The 24271-nt window shown below is 32.4% G+C and overlaps 7 protein-coding genes across 12 annotated transcripts in view; 4 read left to right on the top strand and 3 right to left on the bottom strand.

Annotated features, from left to right (window-relative positions):
• Positions 1–90: 90 nt before the first annotated feature.
• LOC105233029 (trypsin-4) lies at positions 91–1548 on the bottom strand. Its single transcript, XM_049458120.1, has 3 exons — positions 1247–1548; positions 705–1159; positions 91–365 (listed from the first exon to the last, which is right to left on the bottom strand). Exons 1-3 carry the CDS (start codon positions 1373–1375, stop codon positions 173–175), a joined length of 777 nt encoding a protein of 258 aa, XP_049314077.1. The 5' UTR covers positions 1376–1548; the 3' UTR covers positions 91–172.
• A 617-nt stretch (positions 1549–2165) lies between these two features.
• Positions 2166–5042, top strand: LOC105233028 (protein ABHD18). Of its 2 annotated transcripts, XM_011214964.4 has the most exons (7): positions 2166–2394; positions 2830–3097; positions 3402–3514; positions 3715–3853; positions 3914–4003; positions 4054–4760; positions 4829–5042. In XM_011214964.4, the coding sequence occupies exons 1-7, from the start codon at positions 2303–2305 to the stop codon at positions 4956–4958; spliced, it is 1539 nt and encodes a 512-aa protein (XP_011213266.2). In that variant the 5' UTR covers positions 2166–2302; the 3' UTR covers positions 4959–5042. The 2 variants fall into 2 exon arrangements, with proteins under 2 accessions (XP_011213266.2, XP_019848310.2); XM_019992751.3 differs by lacking the exon at positions 2830–3097 and having other exon boundaries at positions 2179–2394.
• A 391-nt stretch (positions 5043–5433) lies between these two features.
• LOC105233027 (Y-box-binding protein 1) lies at positions 5434–8944 on the top strand. 2 transcript variants are annotated; one of them, XM_011214962.4, is made up of 4 exons: positions 5434–5798; positions 6256–6915; positions 7059–7168; positions 7818–8944. In XM_011214962.4, exons 1-4 carry the CDS (start codon positions 5678–5680, stop codon positions 7863–7865), a joined length of 939 nt encoding a protein of 312 aa, XP_011213264.1. In that variant the 5' UTR covers positions 5434–5677; the 3' UTR covers positions 7866–8944. The 2 variants fall into 2 exon arrangements, with proteins under 2 accessions (XP_011213264.1, XP_049314073.1); XM_049458116.1 differs by lacking the exon at positions 7818–8944 and having other exon boundaries at positions 6978–7098.
• LOC105233026 (uncharacterized) lies at positions 8943–10397 on the bottom strand. Its single transcript, XM_049458117.1, has 5 exons — positions 9756–10397; positions 9565–9698; positions 9394–9499; positions 9182–9331; positions 8943–9120 (listed from the first exon to the last, which is right to left on the bottom strand). The coding sequence occupies exons 1-4, from the start codon at positions 10270–10272 to the stop codon at positions 9213–9215; spliced, it is 876 nt and encodes a 291-aa protein (XP_049314074.1). The 5' UTR covers positions 10273–10397; the 3' UTR covers positions 8943–9120; positions 9182–9212.
• A 1823-nt stretch (positions 10398–12220) lies between these two features.
• Positions 12221–13248, top strand: LOC105233025 (uncharacterized). Its single transcript, XM_011214957.4, has one exon. It carries the CDS (start codon positions 12312–12314, stop codon positions 13020–13022), a length of 711 nt encoding a protein of 236 aa, XP_011213259.1. The 5' UTR covers positions 12221–12311; the 3' UTR covers positions 13023–13248.
• A 787-nt stretch (positions 13249–14035) lies between these two features.
• LOC105233024 (probable small nuclear ribonucleoprotein Sm D1) lies at positions 14036–15148 on the bottom strand. Its single transcript, XM_011214956.4, has 2 exons — positions 15015–15148; positions 14036–14446 (listed from the first exon to the last, which is right to left on the bottom strand). The coding sequence occupies exons 1-2, from the start codon at positions 15026–15028 to the stop codon at positions 14086–14088; spliced, it is 375 nt and encodes a 124-aa protein (XP_011213258.1). The 5' UTR covers positions 15029–15148; the 3' UTR covers positions 14036–14085.
• A 221-nt stretch (positions 15149–15369) lies between these two features.
• The window catches only part of LOC105233021 (kinesin light chain), an 18250-nt gene continuing 9348 nt past the window's right edge, over positions 15370–24271 (top strand). The window contains exons 1-3 of one of the 4 annotated variants that reach the window (XM_011214954.4): positions 15370–15547; positions 21306–21412; positions 21623–22249. In XM_011214954.4, coding sequence (XP_011213256.1) covers positions 21378–21412; positions 21623–22249 — 662 coding nt within the window. In that variant the 5' untranslated portion in view covers positions 15370–15547; positions 21306–21377. Of the gene's footprint in view, positions 15548–15652; positions 15678–21305; positions 21413–21622; positions 22250–24271 lie in introns of those variants that run through there. The other 3 variants (XM_019992750.3, XM_011214953.4, XM_049458101.1) reach the window with 3 other exon arrangements.

Raw genomic sequence — 24271 nt, 5'->3', positions numbered from 1 at the left:
ATTAAATATTAGTAAGTAAACCTGAATATAAAATTTATGTTACCATTACCATAATTTTATCTTTCGAGCCCAATTCAAAAAGCTTTTTAAATAAATATTAAATGTATTTTTAAATGTCTAAATATGTTAATCGTTTTTATTATAGAATAGTTATATTTTGACTTTTACACAATCATAATCCAGTCATCAGCTTGATCCAAATACGTACAGCGGAATAAGACAAACGTGTATAAATGCCTGGATAGTGGGGATCTGCGCAACCAACTCCCCAACTTACTACACCGATTAAAATGTTACTACTTTGTATTGGACCACCGCTATCTCCTTGACAGGCATCCGTGTTTCTAGCTGCCGCACAGAACATTCTAAAAAGTAACACATATTAATCATGTTAGTCTAATAACTAAACACCAGCTAGTATTACTTCAATATTAAAATAAAACTTCGTGTAGACAAAATAAAAATAACACAAATCCAAAATCATACATCCATACGTGATATAACATTGGAAAAATTGTATATGCTGTTTTCTTTGAGAATTGAGAAAGGCATTTCTTTATGCTTAAGGAGATTTTTCCTATCATATTATCTTAAAACGTAAAAACGATTGTTATTAACAGACAAAGCTACGTTTATAATTTGGATTGGAGTTTTTAAAATATAAAAATTATACTTAGTTAATATACTTTAAATACGCTACTTACGCTTCGGTGACAATCCCTTGTGATTTCATTAATTCGGAACATTTCTGTTGATTTACTATTTTAACGCTTGTATACTTTAAGCGCTCCGACAAAACATGTTCCGACGAACTCATATGTCCCCATCCACTAACCACCGCTTCCTTGTTATCCATAATCAGTGTATTTTGCGAAGGTAATTTGAGGGGATGTACGAATTCGCCACGCAGACGATTTTTTTGTGTTCGTAGTAGCGCCACATCAAAATTCATTGTGCCACTATTGTACAAAGGATGTTTATATATCTTCGATATCGACACAACTTCCCCGCCCTTACCCCGATTTGAGCTACCGATGCGTAAAGAATATACTCTCGGTTGCTTTTCAAAAGCTTCTATGCAATGAGCGGCCGTTACTACCCATTCTGCTCCTATGACCGAACCGCCACAAACATGAATTGAATAACGGCGCAATGAAACCTAAATATACATACATATACGTACACACATTTGTAGGTGATGCTGAATTTTGGACAAAAGTGCAAAATATTTGAAAGTAATAGTTACTTGATATGGAAAATCTTCTATTCGTCCTTCTTTTCCGTTTACAATGCGTATTTGAGCGGAGGTATGTGTAAGTATAGTGCTAAATAAAATCAGTATTGATAACATTTTTTGAAACTTTGTGGCTAGCATCCACTTCTGTTCGATAGTTCAACAAAAGTGTTGTTTAAAATAAAAATTATTCGCACATTGAAATCAAATTTATCACTGATTACATGTTCTTCGTAATGTCTTACGTGTATTGATAGTGATTGTTAAATAAGAGATATGAATTTGTGATTCCATAATATGCAGACATATTTCATTTTGATAAGAAGCTGGGGGAATTCAATGAAGAAGTAAAATATTTGCCATTGAAATGCAGTCATCTTTCATTCTTATAAGAAGCTGGGTGAATTCAATGAAGAAGTAAAATATTTGTCATTGAAATTTCAGTAATATTTGACAATATTTAATTGAAGGTACTGAAAATGAGACGTAGGATATTCCTTTGATTCCTTAATTTATACTTGTACACGTTTCCCACTCCCAAAACAATATTTAAACTAATGAATTTGCTCTTGTTTATATCTAACAACATATACATTCCTAAATATATGTACATATAATATAATTTTCTGAATTTAGATACAATAAGGAATATGCATTCTTTACCATTAAAAATCTATTCCCATAAAACCATACGATCGATGATAACTATGTATAAATTTATATTCCAATAATTTTTAGTCCAAAAAAATAAACATTTTATTAATAAAATTAATTAATTAATTTTTCACATATAAAAATATTTTTGTCGTTATGCTACGCGAAAATTTATTAGTTTTATATATAATATGATCAATAGCTGCTATATTCCATAAATTTTATAAAGGTTAAGAGTTACAGCTGTTTATCAGCATTGATAAGGCTTTCAATTGACAGATTGTCACTCTGTGACGTTTTGTCTCTACACATTTCATTTAACTTCAATACAATTTATTCAAAATTTCTATAATGTTTTACAAAAATATTTTGGCGGAAATTTTTGCAAAATTTTATACCGGTTTTTGTTGAATTATGCCACCGAGTAAACTCGACAGCATTTACCGTCGTATGTTAATTACGCGGTTTTTTGAAAAAGGATGGGGAACACCAGAAAATTTACAAAGGTACGCGTATCTTTATATAAGATTAGTAGCATGTGTAAATTTGTACCTATATTCTTATTGGTATTTTGATGTTAATTGTTAAACACAAAAAATATAATTTAAGTAAGTGAAGTACTTTTCATTAAGTAATCTAATATTTCAGTGACCAAAATCGTGCGCCTACTTTACAGTTTTTAAAATAGGTTCGTTAATTTCTCGGTAATAAAGAGTACTTTTATCGCAACTGAATTATATGAGTATTCCATTATTTCATTTTATGATCTGTCGAATTTGTTTAAAAAACATTTTTCCCATCATAATCGATTTTAATGGTTAACTTACTAATATTCAAGGATTGAGATGACGGGCATAATTTTTTTCAGGAAACAAATATGACTATAGGTATATTACCACTAAAATCAATTTAGTTTTTTAATGTTTTATTTACATTTTTAGGCTATTCGAGTTTCGTAAAATCATTTCACGGCGAGAGACGTGTTATAAATTAATACCTCAAGATTATCCGGTAGAAATTACTAGAAATAATAAATATTCTGATTGCTCCATATTGGAGGGAAAATTTATTTCGCCTTTGGAACTACATTTGCCCGGTGTAGTGCCAAAAGCTGCACAAGAAGCTCATTTTCAAGTAATATTGCCCAAAAAATGGAGAGAAGAAAAATTCAAGCCAATGTGCATTCACTTAGCTGGCACTGGAGACCACGTATGTATAGTTTTCGGTTCTTTTCAATTTGTAAGCTTATATAAAGTTTTAAGTCAATTAATAAATCCATATTGCTAACCAAAATTACTTTAACGAAACAAAATAACTCAATGCTACTTTTTACACTGTAATATTAATTAAATATGTATATAATATAACGCATTCTGGAAATTATGTGTTATAGTCTGAAATACATCTCATAAATTATCGTTCACAAAAAAGCTAACTAAAAAAAATTTCAAAAATATAAATGAACATAGTAAAAAATATAAAGTATATATGTATGTACATTCTATTGTTGCAGTTTTACTGGCGAAGAAGAAATTTTATTGCCAAACCTTTACTTAAGGATGCCAATATTGGAGCTATAATATTAGAAAATCCTTTTTATGGACTAAGGAAACCAGATCATCAAGTGTAATTAACATATTTACATAATTCGTTGTTAATGTATCTACCAACTCATGTATGAACTTATACTACGCATTTTTAATCGAGATAAAATATATAATATATTAATTTTTTATTTTTAATTTTTTTGTTATTTTACATATTCTTAATTTTCAGTATTTTTTTTTTTTATATTTTCTTATATGTCAGTTTTGCTTCTTCAACAGGCGCTCAAATTTACAAAATGTTTCCGATATATTCGTGATGGGAGGTTGCTTAATACTAGAATGTTTGGTACTGTTACATTGGTGCGAAAGGAACGGTCTTGGACCCCTAGGAATAACCGGGTTATCTATGGGAGGACATGTAATTTTTTACAATCTCAATTTATCTTCTTTACTTTTTATACTGATAACTTTCTTTTAGATGGCTTCTCTAGCAGCGACGAATTGGCCTAAGCCTCTTGTGCTTGTTCCATGTCTTTCGTGGTCTACTGCTGCACCTGTATTTACGACAGTATGTATTGTAACCTTAAGTTGAAATATTTAACAGTTTCAATTTTTAAGGGAGTAATGAGTCAATCTATCAATTGGGACATGCTTGAAACTCAATACCATTCGGATGGTAAATACAGCGAACGATTATCAAAGATGGTTACAGTGGTAGATGATGCTTTTGCGGCTGGGCAGAAATTTATTAAAAACTTCAATCAATCTCTGCAAGCGCTTAAAAATGATATTAATGATAATAGACACGTTTCAAAGCAACCTTCTGATTCGATTAGCAATAAGTACATAGAAGTTCACAATAATCAAAATCAGTTAGAAATCAACAATTCGATTTTTCTCAAAGAAAACTTGGCGAGTCATGTTAATAGCAATAAAAGTAGTTTGCAATTGATGAATAATAAAAAGTCGAACAATGCATTGCAACGGGAAGATGAAAAGCAGCAATCAGCGTTAACAAAACTGATGAGATTCATATTACCTATGGCTGCACAAAGTGACAATAAGAAAATAGATATAACAAAAACAAATTGGTGGGAACGCGAGGCTTTACAATTCATGCGTGGCATGATGGACGAATGTACGCATTTGAAAAATTTTTCGGTGCCATTCGACACATCCTTAATAATAGCTGTTTGCGCTAAAGATGATGCCTATGTGCCACGTGAAGGTTGCGCTAGTCTTGAGGATATATGGCCGGGGGTTGAAGTGCGATATCTCGATGCAGGTCACGTGAGCGCCTACGTTTTGCATCAGAAACTATTCAGGTATATTATTTATATTATGAAAAACATATAAATATTACATTGACAACTAATAAATTACATACTTTTAGAAAATGTATAATAGAAGCGTTCGAGAGGTCAAAGCAAATTTACATAATGGACGCCGAAAACATTGGTGAAGATTTGAAGCCAACATTAACTTATAAAGAGCTTGTTAATAAATATACAAATTCTATATAATTATTTAATTATGATAAACACATATTTTTTAACCAATTTACACAACCACAAATATACTGTTGACTAATTTTTATGACATTGTAATTTGCATTGCGTTTGACTGAAATTTTGCTGCTTAAGCGCTTTAACCGCAATATCTTAAAAGTTGTGAATTTTGTTTTAAATAAATTATACTTTCCTATTTCAAAATACATATATTTCTCTATTCTTACCTATATTTTTCGAGTATATTGCACCATTTGTTAAGATATATTTTTATAAACAGGCTTTCAAATAACTAAAAATGCAATAACGGTAACGACTAATGAGTGCTGCTATCTAATGTCAGAACATGATTTTGGCTGCTTTCAATGAAACTAGAAGAGATTTTTTTGTTAAATAAATCGCCGTGAATATTGCCAACCGATAACATAAGAGACGATATATAAATATATCGATATAATTGGGTCATGTTGTCAGCGGCTTGTGTAACCAGCGGAAGATGCCATTTTGTCAATCGAATAAGATCTGGAAAGAACACCATTGCGATACAGCAGAAAAGAATTGGGAGTGATTTTTTACCATCCATCACTCAAAATTAACAACAGAGTAGTTGAAAGAGTCTCTAACATCAGCAAAAACACCAATAAATTAAAAAGCTAACAAAATATCGTGAATACAGCATACTGAATTTTAAGGAGAGAAAAATAAGTACATACGAAATTTTTGTAAGCTAGAAAATGGCAGACTCAGACAAACAGCTACCGATTGAGCAGCAGCAGCAACAACACCAGCAGGATATCGACCAAGGTGATGCTGTTCAGGCCCAATTGAAGTCGCTGCCACCAAAGGAAGTCATTGGTAATTAGTAAAACATTTGCATCTTTTTGTGATGTGACATACATACATACATATGTATGTAAAGTGTAGAATTACAAACGGAAAGAAAAGTGGAGTATTGCAAAATTTTTTTTTTTAACTTTAAATCAGAAATACTAATTACTTGTGTGCTAAAAGGGAACAAATTTTCTAATGATATAAATTTGGAGAGCATGTAGCGGCGCTGAAAATAGAAACTTTTTACCTAAATACACACCCGACGCCATTTTGTTGGTGCAATGTGCGCGGTCGCCGGCGCGTAAAAGTTCTGTTCGTTTATTAACCGGTCACAGCTGTGTTTGGCTCAAACAACGTGGTTTATGAAAAATATAATACAGCCAATATACTTCATTTTTTGTTTATTTGATTTATTATGGCTTTCTTTAGCTTTGTAACAATTTTGAAATGTATGAACTGAAATAAATGATTTTTTTTTTAGCAACCAAAGTAACTGGTACTGTAAAATGGTTCAATGTAAAGAGCGGTTATGGTTTCATCAATAGAAATGACACCAAAGAAGATGTGTTTGTTCATCAAAGCGCCATTGCAAGAAATAATCCAAAAAAGGCGGTGCGCTCAGTTGGCGATGGTGAAGTTGTCGAATTTGATGTTGTCATAGGAGAAAAAGGAAATGAAGCCGCCAATGTTACTGGTCCATCTGGTGAACCGGTACGTGGTAGTCAATTCGCCGCTGACAAACGCAGAAACTATCGGCCATGGAATAACCGCAATCGCCGCAAGCCTCAGGGTGGACAAGGACCAGACGGAAATGTTCAACAAGGTGTTGAAGGCGAAGTTAGATCTGACGGTCAACAACAGCAACGTCCGCAGCGTAACTACCGTCGTGGAGGTGGTCCAGCCGGTGGCCCTGGTGGTCGTGGCGGTCGCGGTCGTCGTTTCAATAACTATTATCCACGAAACCAAGGCAGACGTTCAGGTGGTAGCGAAAGTGGATTGATCGAGGGCGGCAATGACCAGAACGCTGACTCCACCCAAAGGGGCGGTGATGGTCAAGGTTTGCCCGCGCGACGGCCCCAAAGACGTTTCGTCCGTCGCAATTTCAATAATGGCGGAGGTAGACGTGGTCCACGCGATGATGGTAAATTCCCTTTTTCCTAATTTTTTCTTATTGAATTTTATTAATTCGGTACGTTTTTACAGAAGTTTTCGGTAAATAGTACAACTGCCTCTTCATTGTATTTATGTCTGTCACAAATTTACATTACCTGGTATATTTTACAGGCAATGGTGGACAAGGACCTCCGCGCAACAATCGTCCAAGACGAAACAGGAAACCCAGCGGTGCTGGAGGTGGCTCTGGTGCCGAAGGTCAACATCAACAGTCTCAGCAGGTAAACTAAATCACTAAATACAGCGAACAAGATGCAGTTGTCGAGTATGGCAGAATATTGAAATTGGTGGTATAACATCACGTCATAACCCTACCACTTAATTATATACATACATATATCGAGAACACTTTCATATAATAGAAATCTTATAGTTTACAAGTTTTTTCAAATACCATAAGTCGGTAAACTTTAATTTGCAAGAGTATATGAATAAAAAATACTGCCAAACTGCAGCTGTAAATTTTAATTTTATGAAATCGTGAATCAATACTCTTGTACCACTTAACATTAATAAGCATATTAATATAACTAAAAAAATTGAAACTTCATTAGCGCTGCTATTGTTCCAATAATGTTTAATTATTTTTTTTTTTTTTAATTCTTAATAAATAAGACTTGTTAATCAACAGAATTTTGTCCTATCAGAGTATTTAACTAAAATCGCATTATTATTAATAATTTATAAAAAAAAGTAAATTGTTATGTTATAATTTATTTTATTTTTCATTCTGCATTACATTTCATTATCTTACCCGTAATACCTCCTACGCCTTCGATATCTACAACTTTATCAACTATCCACATCCAATAACCAATTATCCCATCATCAACCAATAAAATTTTCACCTATGAAATGAAATGCGGGTAGGACGTTGGTCACGAAGTGCAGAATACCACAACTGAAAGTACAGCATAATCCATCGGTTAGGTGACAATAATGCGATTCTACACCGAACAACCAACCAACAAATCAATCAACAGCAATTGCAACAGGAGTGGAATAGAGATTAAAAAAAACAGCTCATTAAAGAAAAAACCAAATTAATTTTGTTTTAGAAAGAAAAAATGTACGTGGTAGAACGCATTACACAATTCTAATCAAAAAAGAAAAATTCTAGAAGCGAAATGTTAGTCCGCATGTACTATTAGTAATTATTTTTGCTATACACATCAGTTGTAATACAACATATGAGATGTCTTCACGATTAAGGATATTTTATATATATTCGTGAACTAATTAGGCTGATGATAAAAACTGTTAAATTTGATCCCTCTTTGGTTCTTTATATTATTATTTTTTATAGGTATCTGTAAAATGTACATATGATTGTCATATTTGTCCATTATTATTATATTATATATAAAATATTTATTTAATAAAACGTGTGCCTAATTTTAAATTTGATTTTCATTAAGTAATTTTTATCTCAAATTATCCTTCTTTAAAACTTTTTGACATTCAATACAATTATTCACATATATGCAACAAATAGTTTTAACAAACGTCGTTCTTAAACAAAATCTGCATAAAGTTAGTAAGTTTAAATTTTCGTTCATTTCAACTTTTTCACATATATTTCTGCTATTCTGACGGAATATTAATTTTAAATAAGGCTCGTTTTATTAAATTATATAAATTTTTATTTGTGCTCATTATTTTTTATTTACAAAATACTGTTATACATTTTAATGTGCTTACCACAGATTAAACCAACAACTAACCATTGAGGCAAATACACAACAATGTAATATATTGATTTGATTGGTATAACAATGTTATGATCACATATTTTGGAAAAATTTTCATCTTCAAATGGGTTAGTAGATCGTGACCTTACAAATTTCGCATTGTTCTTACATACTCGTAAAACATAATTATATATATACTAAATGCCCAAAAGAAGCATATGAACGCATACATATGTAATTCATTTGTTTTTGGAAAAAAAAAATAAAAAAATTGCAAAACCCTAAATAAATCTTATTAGAAACATATTTTTAAAAGGTATTTTTTATTATGACAATTCCAGTAGAAAATTGGATGAAAGTGTACATAATTTAGCTTTTGTATTTTTATATAAATACAACTTTTGCTTCTGAAAATTAATATGTACATTAGGGTGTCCGTTATTTCCAAGTTGTTTTTTATTTTTTACAAACGCCCCTTTTTCCTAAAAAATAAGGACTCAACGTAAACGAGGTGTATATTTTCAATTTAAACATTTGTAATACAATATTTCCAGCTATTAATGGGTTTGTTAAACTATATTAACGTTAAAATTTGATCCGTGACCCGAGTTATTAAGGGCTCAAGTACGTTATTCTTCAGTTTTGAACCCCAGAGATTTGTTAGAGTATCTCGAGCAATATTTACTTCATTCCCTAGAAAAATAATTTCAAAGTCCAAATATATCTCTAAATAGAATATATTTATATTTAATTACCAATTGTTGACGGTATAACCAAAGTTAGGTAGATAACTATATCTTCAGCTACCGGACTATGTGTATCACATATAGTGTGTAAAGCGCAAGCTGATTCTGCGGGAATCTGTCGAAATTTAAAATAACATATTTTTTTTATAAATAATTCAAACTACTTTTAAACTATCTTACGGCGTTCAAGTTAACGATAAGAGCAACACGTCCGTTTTGAATTTTTTCTTTAAACTTTAATATAGCATATCCGTAGTCTTCCATTGCTCTCGGGGATGTGAAATCAAATTCGCTCATCTCAATTAACTGACCACCTCAAATTGGACCATCTTTTATTTGAATGTACTCATTGGTTAGAATATAAAACTTACCAAAACATCGGGATGTCTCTTTAGCAATTTCCCCAACCATGCTCTTCAATTTCTTGCTATCATTGTGTACAAAAAGATTTACAACGGGATTTTTTGTGCGGTCTCTTAAAATATTTTCTACTCCACTAGAGAGAGTATGCCACATTTTGGAATGCTGGTCTTTATATTTTTGTCGCAGCATTTCAAATGAACATCGCTTTTCACTACTATTACTTACAGTTATCAAGGCGGCAGCTAATAATAAAATAACTACGAATAACAAGGTTATCCATAAACATGTGTTAGATGTTTTGTCAACATAATCATATTCCTTTATATCTTTGGAACTCTCCGGATCATAAACCAATTTTGATGATAGCTCATTGCTTGTGTTTGCTGATTTTGAACTATCACTATGTTCTTCCTCAAATGCATATATTTGCCCATCGTTGTCTTCCGAATAATTAAACTCGACCAAATTACTTGGGCGAATTGGCTTTCTCTTACTAACTCCTAGATGGTTTACTTGAGATGACATATTTTATGTTTAATTCTATGCACTATTATAATTAGTGCACAAATATAATAGGAAAATTGTTGGAAACCGGCTAAACAATAACGACCTATTCTCATACAGCTTTTATTGATTTCACTAACCTGGCATCTCGACAGGATAAAATCTATATCTTACTAACTGTTTTTCCGTGCCTATTGCCTGTGGAGACTCCATATTGCTTATTTCTTACAATATATGGCAAACTAATTAGCTTAATAATTGTGGAATAAATTTTATATACCAATTAAAATAATAAATTTAAAATGAGAAATGATATTTTGATTTATGCTTGTATAAGTTTATTAAATTTAAGACTTTGCTCATTCCTAACCCAATTTGCATAATTATTCTGTAAATTAACAATATTAAACTAAGTATTAATTTCTTTGAAAAATGTTATTTTGAAAATGTACCCGAAATGAAAATGCCGTCGGCATATGTGTAAATGGGATACTGCTGAAGTGACAGCTTATTGCTTACAATATATGGCAAACTAATTAGTTTACGGGCCGTCTCGACAGGATAAAATCTATGTCTTACTAACTGTTTTTCCGTGCCTATTGCCTGTGGAGACTCCATATTGCTTATTTCTTACAATATATGGCAAACTAATTAGCTTACCATATATTGTAAGCAATAAGCTGTCACTTCAGCAGTATCCCATTTACACATATGCCGACGGCATTTTCATTTCGGTAATATGAAATTTAGAAGAGCGAATATTAAGACGATTGTGTTGTGTTATATTATAAAAATAAAATAAAGTACATTTTCAAAATAACATTTTTCAAAGAAATTAATACTTAGTTTAATATTGTTAATTTACAGAATAATTATGCAAATTGGGTTAGGAATGAGCAAAGTCTTAAATTTAATAAACTTATACAAGCATAAATCAATTGGTATATAAAATTTATTCCACAATTATTATATAGTAGTCCAATAATATGTATTCTTATTTTCCCAGAAATACATTTGTAAACAAAAGGATTGTAATCCTTTTTCCCCGAAATACATTTGTAAACAAAAGGATCGTAATCCTTTTTTATTTTCCTCATAAAAGATTTAAACAGTTCAAGAGCTCAAAACATGCGCTACATCAGCTCAAACCTACCTACCCTACGCCTTTGCGTAAATGATTATATCATGATAGCAAATGCCCACATATAGATTTGGCAATGGCAATAGCGATACGTTTGACAGTTAGTATTCTATAAATTCTATCCTGTTGAGATGCCCCGTTAATAGGGCCCATACAAGTGCGTTGGATCTGTGTGAATTCGTTTTGCCCATACATGACACACAAATCCATTTTGCGTTCGTTCTTCACACAGTGAACATGTGCGACAGGCAAGCGGAACATTTCTTCGAATTTATTTCTAATGTAGCACTTTTATCGATTTCTTTGTATTTCGTTAATAAGTTATTACAACTTTTATTTTTCTCAGTTTTATTATTATATTTATCACCTTTCGTTTGCCAAACATATACATACGTGTGGGGCAGTTGTATGAGTTGTACCAACTGATTGGATGAAAATCAAATTTTTTGATATTTTGTCAAATTGGTTGTGTTAGTTGGATCGTGTTTGGGTTGATCGTGCGATTTCAAACGATTTCGCCATTTTATTTCGGCTGTCAAAGAGAGCACGTAATTTATAATAAGTAAAGCAACAACTTCCGAACTCATGTTTAAGCAAGTGAATATTCAAAATGAAGTTGGCCTCAAAATTGTGTTAAAAGCTATGTCGTATGTAGGGACAAAGGCAATTTCTATCCCAACTTAATTAACCAACTAATTGTTGCGTGTATGCCTTCCATAAAATCGGTCGTGTTCTGAGATTTGTGATTTCACCAAAAGTCTACTTTTACAAAAACAACAGCATCTTTCCCAACATGAAAAAAGAATTTAGATAATTTAGTAAGGTCTGGCAACTTATATAGATTTTAAGAGCAAAACAGTTTTGAAGGCGTGTGTTGGCGCGTTTTACTATTGATAATAATATAACTTTTGTGTGAAAAATGGCACCTAAATTTGATCAACAAAAAACAAAACATCAGCTTTTCCACTTGTCCATTAGTTTGGCTACGGTATTAATTTGTATGACGTATTTGCAATTCCAACAAAACTGGACAAACGTGGGTAGCATTTGGAAGTCCTTAGTAGTGCCTATTGTTTTCACCAGCGAATTGCTCAAGGTACTACTTGCAAGATACTATAGCCACTCTGATGATAATTCGTTAACGCAAAAGCAACGTCAAAAGAGGGCTTCCTACTTTTCAATACGTGAAATATGTGGAGGATTGCTTTTACAGTTTTTATGTACGGTTCTCTATGCGTTTATATGTATTATACTAGGAGCACCTGTACTGCAGAACTATGAACAGACCTTTGTACTTGCGCTCTTACTTGCATTAGAAACAACAACACCTACAGTATTGCTATTGGGAGGTGGTGGTGCATTACAAGTATGTTTCTGTGAAAAACCAGATTTCATAACAAAAAGTGAAAACACTGCGCTTGAGTTATTCAAATATAATGCTATAGGCGCTATAATGGGTGCTTGGGCCGGATCGGTAGTTGCTCCATTAGACTGGGATCGTGATTGGCAAGCATATCCCATACCAAATGTGGTTGGAGCTTTACTGGGGTGTGCTCTAGGGAACATTTATGCCTGCTCTCGAATTTTGTACGCCACTGCCAATGTTTTTTTAAACAGAAAACGCTATTAAGCGAAGCTAATCTGTCGTTCCTTTCCGAATAATAACGAAATCGCTGCCAATAGAGTAACCAAATATTAAATTAAATGTAATGACATAATTTTCCGATCTAGTCAAAAACTTAGTAATTTGTTTTACCATAAGTAAATTAAATACCAATATATAATTATACTTTCTATAAATGTATGTCCTAAATTTTTTTATAGTTATATTAAATATAAATTTAGTTTTTTTTTAATTTACAAGTGTGTGTTTATTTATTATTGAATAGAAACAGTAAGTCTTGTTGAGAAATCGTGATGCATTTTTCACATTTTTAAGCTAAATAGTGACGTTGACGAACTGCGTATTAGTTATTACTGGTTTTACTAGTTGAGAAAAAATAGAATATGTAAGCAAAGAAACACTAATGTCAAAATTCGGTAAAACTAATGAAAGTACATATTGTTATTAAAACCAAGTTTTAAAAACATTAGGAAAAAATAAATATATTTGTTATACCAGCTTTATACATAATATATATTATTTCTTATTGGAATTACTTATTTTGTTGAGCTAAAACCGAATTTTAAATATGGTATTTCGTCACCAACCTTTCCAATACCCACGAAATTGCAGCTTAAAAGACCAAGTATGTATAAATATATAAATTTTTACATGACACTTAACTTAAATAAATGTTTAAGGTTGATAGCGTTGAACACGATTTGCTACATTTAGGAAATAAAATTCGTGGACTTGAAGATGCATTGGACAATCCCAATATTGACCCAACAATAGTCGCTGTGTTAGAAGATGAAATATTAGTGCTGAAAGCTGAAGTCGAGAAACATAAACAAAACGTTAAAACCTTGCACAAAGACAGATCTCAACAGATAGGCATAATTACCATTCTAATATTTATTATATTGATAGTATTCACTATGTACAGACTGTTTTATGCTTGGGATTAAAATAATATTCAACATCAATGTATACAAATGTACTGCTGGGTATATACATATACTGCGAATAAAAAATTTCAATTTCCATGTTTTATCCTTCAAGTTTTATTTAATTTCAGTATTTTAAAATCTTAACGTCTACCAACTGCCCGTCCACGACCACGACCTCGAGGTCCGCCACGGCCGCGTGCTCCACGTCCTCTGCCGCGGTTACCTCCACGACTGCTGTCTTTTTTCTTTGTTTTTGATTTAGGTGTATCATCAATGAGCAGTGTTTCTAAAGGTAAGCTGTCTGGCAGTATGAAGTATCGTATATTGTTACCGCGAATACTTAAGGATTCCAATTGAACTGGGTCCCTGTTTTTAATAGTCATTTTAACAGACTTTAAATGAGTGTTCATCGCTACATCTACTCCTGTAATTGTACCATGAATTTGAGTTCCATTTTTTAATTCGATTGTCACCGTTTCGTGACTTAGTTTCATAAGAAATCTAAAAATATAATTAAGTTATTAAATATGGTTTTTTATGCGAAAACATGGTTGAAATAATATCCAAAATTAAAATTAATTTTGTATTTTCTTTCACTATAATATTCATAAATTAATAATGGACGAGTTGAAAGATAAAATTATTCATTTCTTTTCAAATATGGATGTGGCGTGGAAAGTTAAGTTTTCAAAATTAGTTCAAACCGTTCCTAAATGTGATTTTACAAAAAAAGTTACAATGACGAATTATATTATCAGTAAATCCCATAAGAATGGTTTTATTTTACAACAGTGCATACCATCCACATATATTATTTTAATATGAGTAAAAAAGAATTTCATTAACCATTTTATATTTACTAATAAACATTTGAAACGTGCTAATAATTATATCCGCGAAATGCATCGTGTTCCAACTCTCATAGTAATTCCCGCCGTAGTCTAAGCACCCTAATCATTTAAACACTGCAATGAGAATTTACTTCAAGTATGTTCCCTATGTGTTTTTTTTTTAAATAATATTACAAATAATTATAATGGTTTGAATTACTAAAAGTAATGTTATTTACCTAACCAACTTCATCTTTAGAAGCGCTTCTCTCAAACCGGCAATACTAAATAATTACTTTGCTTTTGTTGTCATGTTGCAAAGACAGGTCTTGGAAATACGAAACATAACAGGAAGACGAGAGTCTTAACTTTGCCAATAAAGTCGGAATAAAATTATTGTAATATTGCTTTTTACAATTTTTGATCAAAACTTCCTATATTAACGAATTCTTATAAGAACAACGATTTAATGTTAATTGAATTGTGCTTGTTACAATTTATAGAAATCGTCGTTAGTATTTGCTATTTATAAAAATTTTGAATATATGGCAGCCTGTATTCAGATAAAGTATAATCATTACTCGTTACTGTGATATTCGAATTATTTTAGGTGCAGTCAAGTATTTTGTTCGTTCCATAGATTTCGGTCGAAATTTTTTTGGACCGTCTAAGTTTTTTTCAGCGCAAATAAATAATTCTGCCTTAAACGATTAAAAAAGTAGAGTTTTCAACAGTCGATCGACTCTCAGATATCATTCGACTCTTGCTGCAGGTAAAAATATATGGAACCTATAAATATTTGGTGTCGGTTTGATTCTGCTTTACCTATGATAGCAGCAATTAGCCCATTTGGAATAGAGAAAATGAATTAATAAAATTAAATGAGTCATTAGTGAAGTAATGTACGTATTTTTAACAAAGTGTCGTTAGCAAATATGTGTATATACGTATATGTATATTATAGAAAAGTGTGTTGCAAGTTAGATATGTACACATATGTTTATAGCATATTAATCCATCCGTACATAAGTATGTTTTCTGTTATACTAGCAAAACTAATATCGCCTTAGTTATAGATCTATCTATCTAGTTTAAGGGATGCTCTTCAAAATCGCAGCCATATATTTTCTTCTGTGAAAGTGCAAGCTCTTTCAGTGTTACATTCCTTCCTCTTTATCATATATGTATGTCTCCCTTAAATGTAAAATAAATAATAGACCATGTTTTCCCATACATCCGTATGTCCTACACTTTTTGTGTCAGAAGTAAAAAAGTGGTAAAAGTTTAAATTTTAGAGAAAACTTTAGAATATTGTCTAAGGATTTCGAGTATAAAATGGAAATGGAAAGAGGAAATCCTCCTGATTATATTACGAGGTATTCGACCTCAAATTTCAAAAATTCCCAAAATTCGAAAATTTCAATTTCACCACATTAAACACACTTTTCGCACATTGGCACAATTCCGATTTCTTTGGCGCCGCGATTTGAAGGTACCGTTGGAAAGAGGAAGTCCTCCTGATTAAAAAACATTAAAAAACAATTTAATTAATTTGATGTGAAAAATGTGAAAAAAGTGTGTTTAATGTGGTGAAATAACTTCTTGAAATGGTCCAATTTGGCGAATTTTCGAACTTTAAGGCCGAATATCTCCTAAACTAAGCGTTTGCGGACCCTATAACCCTATATGTTTTTAATCAGGAGGACTTCCTCTTTCCAACGATACCTTCAAATCGCGGCGCCAAAGAAATCGGAATTGTGCCGGAATTGGATTCCTAATTCTAGTGGATTGAATGTAATTCTTATTGGATCGGGTATCAATAAGAAAATCTATTGTGTCTCCGCGCCATGTTCTAAATTCGTAATAAGGCAGCGAAGATGGCGCTAATCTAAAAAATGAATAGTATCAGGCTCATGTTTACCTGCATTATCGTAATTGCTATCGGAGAAATTGTCATCGTATATCCCGTTCGGGTCTAATTCTACTGCGTTAGTAAAAAGTCAGTCAGTTGTGCGGAAATCGGACGTTTCAGTGGTCGATTGTCCTGGAATGTATTGGGTCTTGGGTGGTTTAGGTGGTAAATTCGGTCTGTTATTAAAGGAGGTATTTTCTCTGGTAATATGGGGGTTGTTCGGGTAATTGTTGAACCTCGGCATGAATCCTTGGTTATTTTGCATATAGTTGGGAGAGGGTTGGGGATATCGGTTTGATTAACGACCGAATAGATGTTGGCCGAAATTTCGTCTGGGGGAGTGGGAATATGTTAATTCGGGGTAAAAAATTCTATTGTTATTATAATTATTAAAATTGTTATTTCGGGGGGTCGTGGTGGTGGTTGAATATTTGCATTGTGTGTATTGTTCGCAGATTTACTCGATATGTCATGTTGTCAAGTTTTTTGGCATAAATGTAGTGCTTGGGGTAAGGTTGTCGGTTCTTTCATGCTGAGAAGACGAGGTAAATCGCCATTTAGACCTCTAATAAATGTATCAAGAGCTTTGTTGCTATATGAGTTGGTCATAGTCCGTATGGACTCGTCGCTTAACTCGAGAAATGAAATTTTGTCTATTATAAGTGAAAGGTGTTGGTAAACTTTTTGGTAGAAGATCGGAATGTCGTCATGGCGTTGGACCGGAGTGGTCATCTGGTATTCAAGGGTACCTTTGTCCCTTTTATCCGAATAATGCATCATAAGGCATTTTCGAATTTGACTCCAATCAAGTGGAATATTGTATGATTCCAATGCGGTGTCGGCATCGCCAATTATTTTATGCCTGATCGTATGGAGTATCGCGAAGTATTTAGGGGTATTCTTGACTCCCTTATAGGCTTTAAAAATTCTGTCTACGCTCTTCCTCCAGGAGTTAAATTCTCCTGGTCGTCCTGAAAATTCTCTAAGGCATTTAACCATATCCGGAATCTTATTTATTTCATTTATGTTGTTCGCGTTCAGTGTCACGGGTTCGGTAAAGTCAGTTATAGTTTGCGTACTCATTCGTTCGAGTACCTCTCGAACTATTGTCGTTATTAGAGTTGGGTTAGGAGTCGAAGGATTTGAAGAATGGGCGGTTTGCCCATAATCTAAACTCATTTGGTTTAGTTGTTCAATTAATTCTTCGGCTGTGTCTGGCATTATATTAATCTTTTTGTTTTAAGTTAATTAAAAAAAAAAATCCTTTATAATAGCACTTTCTTTGACAATATTGGAATTTTTGTGAAGCTTACATTAATTTAGGACTTTTCTTTCCTATCTTTTTGTGTCGGATAATTAATTTCCTTCAATTTAAATTTCTTTTCCGTTAGTTTATAGTAACAATGTTCTTTATAATAATCTTAAAATATTTTATAAAGCTTACACTAGTGGTTTCCAGCTTTCCGTAGGATGTCCTTATGCGTTCCGGGGTAGTCCTTTTCTCTACCGGTACTGAGGTCCCTCGACATTTCCAAATCCCATGTTGTACGTTGTAGCCGCTCGTTAGCACAGTATTTTCTCGTTTTTCACTTTTCACGTAGCCTTACTTTTTTATTTTCGGGCCTTTTTTCTTTTTTATTCACAGTCACTACCATTCGCCACTCTCTTAGCCTTACTTTTTGGTTTTCAGGCAATTACTACTTTTGCGCGCTGGTCCCTGCTCGGGCGCCAGTTAAAAAACGTTTACTTAGTTTTAATAAAATAAATGTTTTCCGGGAGCTATGCTCCTTTATTGAATTCCGCTTAAGAACTAAAGTTTACAATTAATTATACTTAACTCTAGACCTATGTTTGCCGCTGCAACGGGTATGAAGCTGCTGACGCTACGGTTCCCACAGGTTGCCACTACACATGTCGCACTCTCAGCGATTTAGTGGTGTCATATTATATTACTTTCTATCATATGATATTAATGCATCATATGATACTTTTTGAATGTATGGGGTGCTAACTTATATACGCCAAATTATTATTTTTTCACAATCGGAAAAAATGTATTCGTATGAAATAATAAGTATCCTGTGTCATTTCTAATGTCTTTATTCGTAAGTGTAGAAAGTTACATTATGATTGGTTAAGTGGTTTCGACATGAAATCGTATAATCCTTCTTCTTCATTTATTTTTATCGGTTTGCAAAATATAATAACAATTTGTTTACAAGCAACCATTTTGGTTTTTGTATGAAAAAATGGATTTAAACTAAAGTTAAATATTAATTTATTTACACTATTAATACAAAAAATAATGTGTAGAAACGAATAGTGAACTATCGGTGGATATAAGTTAAAAATTTGGGCTCAGAGAAATCCACCGACTCTGTGCAAAGTGGGTGTCTTGCAATTCATAATCCCATAAAAACAACGAATAACTGATTCTGAGAAGTGTTTGAGTGCTCTTTAATCGTAGTAAAACCGAATTTTTGCGTCGGTGTGTGACAATAGAAATCATTTCCCACTGAAGTCCAATCGACAGTCATTCTAGTGGACTGCACAGGATGAACCAGGTTCTCAGGTGTGGAAAGACGAAAAAGTCGACTGGAAAGATTATGACATCAGTATTCACGTGATATATAACACACTCAACGACTGATTACTGTGCCAGTTATAATCTATTTCACTGCATATTTGGTTGCACTTCTTTTCTACTATTCCAAATACTTAGCAATTTTATTATTATTTTGAAAGAATCTGTTTAAAATTGTACGCATATATTGAAATGATTCCTACAAATATGAATTTTGAACAAATGCTTATTATTTGAAATATAATTTTAGTATTTATGAGTTTTATTAAATTTTGACATAACGAGATAAAAGGTATGCTATGGCCTTACCCTGGTTCTAAGCTACCTCCCCACCAATTTTAGCCAAATCGTTTCAGTCGTTCTTGAATTATAAATGGTGTAACTAACAAAACTTTCTTTTATATATATAGATGAGTTAATTAATCGATTGTCGGTTTTATTTTTTGTAAGCAACTCAAACATGTAAAAGTTAAAAGAAAAAACAAAAAGCAATTTCAAATTAATTTCGTAACTATTCTGATTCAAAGGCAACGATTTATTTTTATTATTATTAATGAAAAAGGATAATAGAATTAAACCTAAACAATACAAAAAGTATCAGCATTAGCGACTAAGGCCATCAGCTTCATAACTTATTAAATAAATCTAAATGTTGTAAGAAAGATTGAAGGACATCGATAGGAGTTTATGTTTTTGTAGTAGTGCGAATAACTGGTCCAGCATATTCTTTTTCGGCTTCACGATAAAATTTTTTGGATAAATTTCTGATGTCATTTTTGTTAATGTTATTTATAAATTTTAAGGGAGATGTAGTTGCTAATTTTGCTTTGTTCCCTTGTATGCTGATATGACTGGGTATCCATGAGAGTTAGTTTTTTCTATATGTGCGGTAAGTATGTATATCTCTGACTTGGCAAATTGTTTGGTCAGAAAAATTTACGTTAAGGATAGCTTTGAGCGATGATAAGGAGTCACTGAAGATAAAATGCTTGTCTTTACTCTTTATTGCTATCTTTCAAGCGTCGTTGATTCTGCTGTAAAAACTGAAGCGAAAGAGGTAGTATAGCAGACATAATTGTTGTATAGAACCATCAAAGTAGAGAGTTTTCCAATTATTGTTATTGCTTCGAAAAAGAGTTGTAAATAAACGTTAGGTGGTGTGCTTTCTTTTTTAAATTTGACCAAATCCAAAATAACGCAAGATTGATTGATTCCATGGAGGAGCGCGAGGGCGCGGCATTGCTGGGATGGTAACAGGAACATCCATTTCTTTTGCCGCATCAATTAGCTTTTGTAAGGCTGGAACTTTTTTGGGCTTACGCTTTCTGTTTAATATATTTTTTAGGACAGCTTTGATGGGTGATCCTTCTGCGAAGATCAGTTTAGTAGGCATGCTTTTTGTGATGAAAAGTAACCTGTTTTCTGAGGTAGGTAAACTAGGTTCAGCTAATATGTTTACTATTGGAGTAGTCCAGAAAGCTGCAATGGCCAGTCAGGCTGCAATGTGGTACACGGATGTAATTTTTGCCAAATTTCCTTTAGAAATTTTACTAAATGTTGGGAAACCATAATAAATTTTTGACAAAATAACTGATTTTATTACAATATGAATGAGTGTGTTAGTACTGATTTCTAATTTTATATTATTGAGACATTTAATAATGTTTAATCTATTTTGAAATGATAAACAAAGCTGTGTGATTTTGTCATTCCATGTATGAAATATTTTATATTTGTGAAGGGTATTATAGCTAATTTCACATTATTGCAATCCACTGATATACTTTTACCGGCGGCATTTCATTTATATGATATAGTAATTTATTCAGTTCATTTTTATAGTGATATTTGCTAACAAGTTTCGTATAGGTTTTGTTTTCATGTCCTTAAGTTAAAAGTTGTTTTGTGTATGGTAACGTTTGGAGTCTAAATTGTGTTTTGGGGTTGAAAATGACGTCATTTTTCGTGCGCTTGCGCAGACCATTCGTAAATATGCTAGGAATATTATTGATTTTTGGACATCTGTACACACAGAGAGAGTGGAAATGTACGCGCTTACGGACGTAGAAGGATTTTGGCTACTGAAAAAAATATTTTTTTTACAAAATGATAGCATCTAAGGCAATAAGAACCTATAGAATGTAAGTACTATTAATTTACTGTTATCAAACATAACATAATATTATCAAGTATTTATGTTTAGTTAAGTTTAAAGTTTGAGGTTTTGACGATATATATATGCATATATACAGAAAACTCGAGTTGTAATATTTTCTAATATGCACATACACACGCTCATACAACTGCCATGATTGATTAAATTTTAATTTTTCAATTTTGCTCATTTTCAGACGAAAAATCGAAAGCATTGGCAAGATGACTCAAATGACACAAGACGAAATTATTAGCAATACAAAAACAGTGCTGCAAGGTCTCGAGGCCTTGCGTGTAGAACACGTCTCCTTGATGACTGGCATGGGCGAAGCTCATCGAGAAAATGAAAAATCCGATATAGTTAGAAAAAATATTGAACATATTGAATTGGGTTTGTCTGAGGCTCAAGTGATGATGGCACTAGCCTCACATTTGCAAAATATCGAGGCCGAAAAACAAAAATTAAAAACACAAGTACGCCGATTACATCAAGAAAATGCGTGGCTACGTGATGAGCTAGCCAATACACAGCAAAAATTCCAAGCCTCCGAACAATTGGTAGCACAATTGGAAGAAGAGAAAAAACACCTCGAATTTATGGCATCTGTTAAAAAATACGATGATAATCAGGAGCAAGAGGATTCATGCGAAAAATCCCGCACCGATCCAGTCGTTGAACTCTTTCCTGATGAAGAAAATGATGAGCGAAACAATATGTCGCCAACGCCGCCAAGTCAATTCGCTAATTCGACTGCTGGTTATGAGATACCAGCTCGTCTACGTACTTTGCATAATTTGGTGATTCAATATGCTTCGCAAGGCAGGTGTGTATGCGTTTCAATACAAATATAGTATGTACGTGCATATTTTTGTATGTGGCTGCGGGTTCATTGAGTTCAAAATGAAATTAAGAGTGTGAGAACAATAAATGAGTAAAGTGAGTGTAGGTAAGAGAGCTTATAGGCATGCTGAGCAAAAGGATAATTGCAGAAATTTTTATATAACAAGTATTTGCCGGCTTTTTTGTATCAAAACACAATTTCATATGCCCCATATAGGGTTGTCAGTTACAAATAAAAAAACTTGTTGTGCTAGTTTTGAATTTTGTATTAATGTACATATGTACATACATATTTACGATATATATTTTTTTCATATTTAAATGTTATGGATTCTAATCGACTAAAATAAGGTAAATTGGCGAAATTTTTTTATTTCACAAACTTTCCGATCTGAAAGAAGTGGAGACTAATTTGGCACTTTTCATAATAGGTTTCTGTACAAATTGTTAAAGGGACTTTTATTATCCTTAAAGTATATGTGATTTGTATATATACATGTACAGCGGTGAGCAACGTCTATAAATAAAAACAATTGAGTTGACACTTGCAGAATGCGTTTTAGCATATAAAACTTTACATGCGAATAATTGAGAGAAATATGTTGTAGTGCATAAAAAGAGTAATTTTAAATTATCTGGTTATACATATGTAGTTTTCCATACACCCATAAGAAAAACAGAGCAATTATGTTGATACTTTCTTATAAGCATGCTTTTATTTTCAAAATAATGGTTTAAGAATAATAGTAGAGCACGAAGTACGCAAAGCGAAAAAATGTAAATTCTAACCCAATTTATTTTTTTAATGTTTAATTATAATTTGAGGATTAAATTTTTTTCAATCGAGTACGTAGGATTAAAAATAAATTTTTATGTATTAATTTCACGATTTTTAGAATGAAAATTTTTTACTTTCATTCCGGCATTCTTGATTAATTTTTTATTTTTTTAATTCTCAACCCAGTATTTGGAATGAAAAAATGTTTGCTCAAGTTTTTGGAGATAAAAAAGAAAAAATAATTCATATAAAAAAATATTTGTTTTAATGCATCATTTCTAACTCTGTTTTTGCACTCGTTTTTAGCCATATTTATTTATTTAATAGAAAAATTGTCTTGGAAAATAAAAGTAGTGTTATATAATATATATGTATATTATTAATATAAAGACAAAACAAATTTAGCATACCATAAATTGAGGAATAAAGAAATTTTTTCAAAAGGTCGTTTTTAAAAAATTTCTGGACATAGAAATAGCACAGTAGACCGCTTCTGCGGAAATTAAGAAAAGTTATTAGAAGTTTTTTAAGTGTGCCAACAATTTTTCAAAATTGCTTGGCATCGTCGAATCCAACTCAAACTAACTTCTGGCACCTATTTTATGGAATTACGTATTACGCCTTCTTGATGCCAATCCAAAGCTTTTCAGAATTTTTGAATAATTTCTTAGCAATATGTATCTAACATCGGTCCATAAAATTAAAAAAAGGGGTTTGCATCGGGACTTTGAGTTGGCCAGCTCAGGACGACAATACTTTCTGCTGTGAGCTAATTCTTCACATTTTTAGCTGCGTGCTTTCGATCATTGTCATGCATAAAAATCCAATATACATGCATCGCTTCGAACACGAATGGTTCCATAGAATTTTTGAGAATCTTTAGGGATGAAAATTGGTCGATGATAAAATATCTATCCTCACCAATGGTATAACATTTTACCAGAAAAACGCTTCACAGATCATTACGCTATTACCGCCATGCTTAACGGTATTGTGGTGTACTTAGGGCTCTCTAAAATATTCTTCCAAAATTTGACGTCCATTTCTAAATGTTCTTTGGCAAAGTTCAGCCGTGAATTTATGTTTCTTTTCGACAGCAATGGTTTAATTGAGACGCCGTCGTACTAGTTTACTGGATGGGTTAATTCAAAATTTATGCCATAATTTTTCGGGAAGATTTAAAAGGATTAGGCTGTGTTTTTGCGATGATAGTTGTTTCATGTTATC

The sequence above is a fragment of the Bactrocera dorsalis genome, chromosome 5 (assembly GCF_023373825.1).
Source record: "Bactrocera dorsalis isolate Fly_Bdor chromosome 5, ASM2337382v1, whole genome shotgun sequence".
Lineage (NCBI taxonomy): Eukaryota > Metazoa > Arthropoda > Insecta > Diptera > Tephritidae > Bactrocera > Bactrocera dorsalis.
This window is presented reverse-complemented; position numbering and strand designations above follow the sequence as displayed.

What these genes read in the sequence shown, in the direction of transcription:
- LOC105233029 (XM_049458120.1), bottom strand. Translation starts at nt 1,375, where the DNA reads ATGCTAGCCACAAAGTTTCAAAAAATGTTATCAATACTGATTTTATTT. An exon ending in TAGAAGATTTTCCATATCAA is followed by an intron (nt 1,160 to 1,246) that starts GTAACTATTACT and finishes ATGTATATTTAG; the next exon opens with GTTTCATTGCGCCGTTATTC. An exon ending in CAAGGGATTGTCACCGAAGC is followed by an intron (nt 366 to 704) that starts GTAAGTAGCGTA and finishes GTTACTTTTTAG; the next exon opens with AATGTTCTGTGCGGCAGCTA.
- LOC105233028 (XM_011214964.4), top strand. Translation starts at nt 2,303, where the DNA reads ATGCCACCGAGTAAACTCGACAGCATTTACCGTCGTATGTTAATTACG. An exon ending in AGGAAACCAGATCATCAAGT is followed by an intron (nt 3,515 to 3,714) that starts GTAATTAACATA and finishes CTTCTTCAACAG; the next exon opens with GCGCTCAAATTTACAAAATG. An exon ending in CTGCACCTGTATTTACGACA is followed by an intron (nt 4,004 to 4,053) that starts GTATGTATTGTA and finishes TCAATTTTTAAG; the next exon opens with GGAGTAATGAGTCAATCTAT.
- LOC105233027 (XM_011214962.4), top strand. Translation starts at nt 5,678, where the DNA reads ATGGCAGACTCAGACAAACAGCTACCGATTGAGCAGCAGCAGCAACAA. An exon ending in GCCACCAAAGGAAGTCATTG is followed by an intron (nt 5,799 to 6,255) that starts GTAATTAGTAAA and finishes TTTTTTTTTTAG; the next exon opens with CAACCAAAGTAACTGGTACT. An exon ending in AACATCAACAGTCTCAGCAG is followed by an intron (nt 7,169 to 7,817) that starts GTAAACTAAATC and finishes AAATGCGGGTAG; the next exon opens with GACGTTGGTCACGAAGTGCA.
- LOC105233026 (XM_049458117.1), bottom strand. Translation starts at nt 10,272, where the DNA reads ATGTCATCTCAAGTAAACCATCTAGGAGTTAGTAAGAGAAAGCCAATT. An exon ending in AGAGACATCCCGATGTTTTG is followed by an intron (nt 9,699 to 9,755) that starts GTAAGTTTTATA and finishes GTCCAATTTGAG; the next exon opens with GTGGTCAGTTAATTGAGATG. An exon ending in GGTTATACCGTCAACAATTG is followed by an intron (nt 9,332 to 9,393) that starts GTAATTAAATAT and finishes TTATTTTTCTAG; the next exon opens with GGAATGAAGTAAATATTGCT.
- LOC105233025 (XM_011214957.4), top strand. Translation starts at nt 12,312, where the DNA reads ATGGCACCTAAATTTGATCAACAAAAAACAAAACATCAGCTTTTCCAC.